This window comes from Limulus polyphemus, unplaced genomic scaffold, assembly GCF_000517525.1.
Source record: "Limulus polyphemus unplaced genomic scaffold, Limulus_polyphemus-2.1.2 Scaffold7033, whole genome shotgun sequence".
NCBI lineage: Eukaryota > Metazoa > Arthropoda > Merostomata > Xiphosura > Limulidae > Limulus > Limulus polyphemus.
Genome location: NW_013672643.1, coordinates 7894 through 14539, shown reverse-complemented (window position 1 = coordinate 14539; position 6646 = coordinate 7894). Strand labels below are relative to the sequence as shown.

At 32.9% G+C, this 6646-nt stretch overlaps 1 protein-coding gene across 1 annotated transcript in view; it reads right to left on the bottom strand.

Moving 5' to 3' along the window:
* Positions 1-4931, bottom strand: part of LOC106474288 (bifunctional purine biosynthesis protein PURH-like) — a 26846-nt gene extending 21915 nt beyond the window's left edge. Inside the window, exons 1-6 of the mRNA XM_022402620.1 lie at positions 4817-4931; positions 3109-3235; positions 1889-1965; positions 1237-1303; positions 929-1017; positions 621-699 (exon numbers count right to left, since the gene is read on the bottom strand). Coding sequence (XP_022258328.1) covers positions 621-699; positions 929-1017; positions 1237-1303; positions 1889-1965; positions 3109-3235; positions 4817-4838 — 461 coding nt within the window. The 5' untranslated portion in view covers positions 4839-4931. The remainder of the gene's footprint in view (positions 1-620; positions 700-928; positions 1018-1236; positions 1304-1888; positions 1966-3108; positions 3236-4816) is intronic.
* Between the last annotated feature and the right edge of the window lie 1715 nt (positions 4932-6646).

Here is a 6646-nt window from a genome sequence, read left to right as displayed (position 1 = left end):
CCATCTATACGTTCCATTAACGAGACTTAGTATTAGATTACAGCCATCTATACATTCCATTAACGAGACTTAGTATTAGATTACAGCCATCTATACATTCCATTAACGAGACTTAGTATTAGAGGCTGTAAAGATGGCTGTAATCTAATACTAAGTCTCGTTAATGGAATGTACAGATGTACATTCCATTAACGAGACTTAGTATTAGATTACAGCCATCTATACATTCCATTAACGAGACTTAGTATTAGATTACAGCCATCTATACATTCCATTAACGAGACTTGTATTAGATTACAGCCATCTATACATTCCATTAACGAGACTTAGTAAAGTGGTCAGACTACCTAATAAGTGTATTAGAAAGTATTAAACTCTGGAATAAATTGTTACAATTCTAACTGATACTATATAGTATACCATAAATAAATAACAATACACTTCAGAATAAACCATGTTAAACATATTTGTTATACAGCATATCTCAATTTACCCGATACATCTCGTCGACCACACTTTGGTTTCTTATCGATACATTCTCAGCTCTACAGACAAGAAAAAAGCCAATCATTATTATATTTTCATTGTTACAATACTACACAGCTTTTACTTTCACTTACAGCTTGTAATCTTCAGGGTCACAAAGGACTGTAACTCGCTCATGGTTCTTGGCAGCAGCTCGAAGCAGAGTAACACCCCCTGAAATGAAACAACTATGTAACACCCAGCTAGCAAGGTATCAACTTCAACTTGATTTTACAGCAAGTGTATTTAACAACATTTTGCTTGAGGAGCTCAGGAAATGTAATACTCTTTCTTGTAAAGATAACTTATTGAGAACACTTAAGGAGTGTTAGGTGGCTTACACGAGTTTATTAAACATGTAGAAATAGTTCAAATGATTAAAAAAAATAACCGACACCATTACCAATATCAATTTGTTCCATGGCTCCTGCAACCGTTACATCTGGTTGAGAGATGGTCTTGACGAACGGGTAAAGGTTACACACTACAACACTTGAAAAAATAAAAATTAGTTTTATGTACACAGTGAGACACTCCCATATGAAAAAGAACTTTTATTAAAATCTTGTCTAATTCTCTGCTAGTAATCATCTGAACTGATAACATTTTTACAAAAACTACAAAATCAATATTGTAATTAGAAAAATTTTCAAACTACAGTTAATACTTTACACGCATATCAACTGAGCACAAGATTTCAAAGCTGTTTACCTAGCATATGTATAGTTCTGACGGTCCATGTCACCTTTATCATCATCTGTTCTCCTGGCCAGAATACCTGTATCAAACATTCCTCTCAATACATGAATAAATATTATCTTCATTCATTGAGGATTTACTTACAAGGCATATCTATATCTGATAAATGTCACTAGAAAGTTTAATGCTTAAAAGTTCAGATTCTGTTTCACTGGGTAAATCTAGTGAGATATATTTTCTAAATGTGCATAACTTTATTAAATCATCCTAGAAATGAATCAAAAAAGTACACTGAGAATGTTCAAGTTTATCTTTCCTATGTAGCTGGTGAATTTCAGCCATGAATATTAATAACATGGACTAATTAATGAAAGCATCAGAGTAAAATGTAATTTGATGAGATTCTGTAGGCAAGTACAGCTAGTCTAATGTAATGGAAACTATAAACATTTAATTATAGATAAAAAGCCAAAATTATTAAGGAAAAGTATCCTCCTTCTGAGACTTACCACAATAATTAAATTCCAAACTTTTACAATTTACAAAGAACTTGACTTTCTTGGCAAACTTATCTTAAAAGGAAATGTTTTAAAGTTAACTAATAAACAACTGCATCATCTCTTAACATCCTAAAAGACAATTCAAATTCTTCTATTTTTCATACCACCATGAACAGCAGGATGAAGAGTTTTCACTCGACCTCCTAGCATCTCAGGAGCTCCCGTTATTTCAGAAACATCCCTGAAACAAAGATGATCCATTAATGATGCATTCCAAGGTTCATCATTATCATGTTTTTAATTAACACAGCCCTGTTAAGAGGTCAAGTGTATAACTACAGCGGCCACAAACATCTGTATTGTGTTTACTAACATTTCAAGGTCATAAAGTACAAATACCCTTGACCCTCATTGATCATTGTCACATTTCCAAAAGCAGAAATAGGTTCAGAAAATTGTTTACATGTGAAATTCAGGCCTAAATAAAAATGTAACTCCAAATGTATCTCAAGCCTTCAAACTGTTTTAAAACTAGAAAATGTATTTAACCACCAATGGGAATGTAGAACTCTAAAAGATATTCTTTACACCACTAGAGTTGGGAATTTGTTGATCAGTTGTCAGCTCATTATTTGGTTATATTTGATTATTCTCATGACACTTGAATAGTTGGAAATTACCAAAGATATTAATTATTGGAAACACTAACTTTGACTAATTGATTATTTTTGTAGGTCATGACACCAATTAATTAAACTGAAAAAACCTGAATTAATCAAAAATAATAGATCATAATGGCAATATTTTGATTACTTGGATAGTCAAAATAACTGAAAAGGGTAATAATTGAGAACACTAATTCTTATTAGCTGATTATCTTCTCTACACTATCTTGTATTACTCCACCCTCCGCCATATGTTATCTGCTCTACTCTACCACATATAATCCCCCCCAATCACAAGATCTTACCTTCTCTACTCTACTATATGTAACACCCCTCTCGTCACAAGATGTTACCTCCTCTACTCTACCACACATAACCCCCTCTAATCACAATATGTTACCTTCTCTACCACATGTAACCCCCTCTAATCACAAGGGGATCTTCTCTATACCAGCAGTGATTCAATTTGGAATACTGAAGTGATATATTATATTTGTCTGATATACTGTGCAGAAAACTTAATTATAGAAGCAATAGCATTATAAATTAACCTGAGTTCCAGAACAGTATGTTTCATTCAAATGAAATATAACATTATTACATAAAATTACAAAAACAGTTACTTTACTACATATATGCTACTTGCTGACACTGTTATTAGTATAAGAGAAAATAAACCATGTAGCAAAAATTAATTGGGTAATAAAATAAATGCATACTTAACAGGAAGGCCAGATTCCCGTATAGCTTTGGCAGTTCCACCAGAAGCCACAAGTTGAAGGCCAATGTCATGGAGTTTCTTGCTCAGTTCTGCAAGCCCAGTTTTATCATAAACGCTCAAAATAGCTGTGTGGATAATGACTTAGCATTAGTTGAATCTCACAAGTTTGATAAATTACATGTTTGTTATTTCACAAGAACAGTAAATCAAACATTTAGAAGCACGTTTTAGAAATTTTACCTTAAACAAGATGATGACTGGTATTATTAATATGTACATTTTTTAAAAGTTTTGTATTTTCAATGCATTTCATTTGAATCTAGTCTCTAAAGTAAACATCTAGATATTCTTCTATCTGTGCCCAGAACCTGGTTCCATATTAAGCTATTAACCTCATTCTCTTGCATCAAATATAGCTTGTGACATCCCAGGATAGAGGCTTTTTTCCCTTGCACTTATATCAGTGTACAATTAGTGTTCTGTACACAAACTGGCTTTTGGGGAATTGTTTTGTACATAGAACCATTTTCTCCTTTTTAAAGCAGACTTGGGAGATTCTTCTAAGGCTTGATAATTTCAGATTTATATTCTTGATAGACTTAAGATTGTGCTTAAGTTTAACTTTTTAACATTCACTGGATATGGTAGATGTAATGTGGTTGCCATATTACAACATTCTTCTTTGCTTTCACTCATGGGTCCTTAATTCTTTTTTAAAGTTACAGGGTTGTTTTTATTTTGTTTAACTTTTCTTTTTTATACTTTTTGTTTATTACTTCTTATCTTTTCATGAACAATCACAGTTCAGACACACACAAACACGCTATAATGTGATATTCCCCTAACTTCCAGCTAGGGGGGTCCTAAATTACTGCTCTACAGAAAATCCACGTGCCAGAAAATACTACACAGGGTATAGAAAAAAAATGCATAAAACTTCCATCACCAAATTATGTTGAATATTGCTTCATAAACCATTTCATGACTCTACAGTGTTACAAATGTTGATTATTACATAAAACTAAAGTGGTTCTATCACTATTAATATTATTATAACGCAATTATTCCTGAACTTGAGACGGTTAAGTAATAGGTTTAATTTCTAGCAAGTTTCTCATTTGCAGTTGCTGACCTTCATTTATCTGAATGATGAACATCAAAGTTAAAGATCAAATTACATTTCCAGTCCACTATTACTATTAGTAGGCAGTGTAGCATTCCTGTGAGACACGTGGTGAACAAAACGTAACTGTCATACTTTGATCATGGGCCGTAGTGTAGACAGAATGAGAATTTTTAAAAGAAAAATATACGCACAAACTGCAACAAAATTTTAAAAACAATGAAATAGCATGTGTGTGTGTATATAATAAATATGTATGACCAAACACAAACCCAATTTTTCAAAGCAGTAACAAGATTTGTATGCTTAATCTTATTTATAAATAATACTATTCTTACAATTCTGCAAGAGTTTGTCAGAGACTATCTAGCTCGAAAGGCCAAACAAAATTCGGGAATAAGGTTATATTTTTATGTTGTTTTTTTAAAAGTAGAGACAAGTTCGAGTCAATTTTAATTTCAATATTCGGTAAGTTTAAAGTTGTGAAGTATTGTTCTTTACGCATTAAAACTTAGTAAAAGTACAGTTGCAAACGACTTAAAATTACTACGATTATAGATGGTTAACATAAGTCACAACATACCCAGTTCACCAGTGCATGCCATCTTTCAACTGCAAACTTTACCGTCACAGTGCTAAACAACCTCATGCGAGATTAAATCACATGCGTCTTTAACATTTGATAAAAACCCGGGAAATCCTAGACACAGATGGCAGCATAAGTTCTTACAGTATTTTTTTCTTCCAGAAACCAACAAAAACTAAACGATATTATAAACTAAAGAAAATAAATAAATATTTTTTTTTTGTTGCTGGAAACGTAAGAAATCAAAGGTTAATGCCTCAAGGAAAAGTGATATGATATTAGTTGGCTTTTGCACAATATTATTGGTTGATAAGTAGTTCATAATTAAAAAGAAAATTCTGGATTCAATCTTATCTTTAAAGTGCAGATTATTTATACAGGAAAAATAAAGGTTGTCCCCATTTCAAAAGACTGCTCGAAGGAAAAGTTACAATAGTAGGGAAGGTTAAACACTGTAAGTTGTGTTTTATTGGCTTTTGATGTTTTTTAGGTGTCAAGATGACACCCAGTAGCACAGCGGCATGTCTGCGGACTTACAACGCTAGAAACCGGGTTTCGATACCCGTGGTGGGCAGAGCACAGATAGCCCTTGTGTAGCTTTGTGCATAATTAAAAAACAAACAAACAAACAAGGTGTCAAGATGACGTTTTGAGTTATATCCTATGTCATTCATTACTGCTTTTACATTTCGGCTGGTTTTTGGTTTAACTGTATTTATTACTACCGTCTCTTTGAACTGATCATGTTTTTAAGGACTAGAAGTAGCCTTTGCATTGAATTAGTTGTCTATAGACACGACTCATAGAATGCTCAGTGACTTGCTTCTTTTCATTGCACTTATTTTTATTATAGTATCAATATTGTTTTAACGCGTTCTTCCGTTGAACAGGTTCTTTTGAATTATGTGGTAATAAAAAAAGGGAAATCCAACCAAATGAATTTTTTCTTCCTTAATCTCGCCTACAGGCTACTTTCACTTGTAGCTAGAGGTCTAGGTGCACAAATATCGTTTCAAGACAGAAATTCCGAGGCTAATGGTAAGTACACCTAACTCACAAATAAACTGACTAACAGAATTTCTTTGCTAATCGTTCGAAGAACTGAATAAACGAGATAAATTTTACTTTTAGAACTGAATTATGAACAACATTTCTGATACTTAACTCATAAACTCACCGAATACCCATTAACTACTTACTCATATTTATAAATAAAGTATCATTGTATGTTGATATTAAACAAAGTTTCCTGATTATTGAAATTAAATAATAGGTTGAAAAATTGCCCATTTTTTTCATATTTTTATTTGAAGAAGGATGACGTTTCGAGCTAGCGCTCTTCGTCAGATCGTACAGCTTACAACAAAGGCCTGATTATTATATTGTTACGACAGCGGAAGTCACGCGACGCTGGGAGCATGGCGCTGGAGTTTCTAGAAGAATTATGAAGGCCCGAGTGCATTCGAGTCGCCCTCTTTTTAATATATAAGCCTGGCGAGAAAACCAGTGCGATCGGCAGATAGATTGAAGAGATAGATATCGATAGATAATTGAGTCAAGCGAGCATTAGGCACCATAAGTAAAGTGTGTGAATTACTCTCATTTATAGAGTGTGTTATAAAGGTTGTTAAGTTTAAAGTGACTATGGAAATTCTGTGTATTACAAAATAGTATCGAGAAATAATAAACTAGTTTTAATTAAGAAAGGACTTGTATCGTCGAAGTTCCTCGGAAATAATTTATACCGGAAATTAACAAACGAGCAGATACTTAACAAATTGGTGTCAGAGAGTGGGACTGAAAAAAAAAAAGATGGAAACGAGAAGT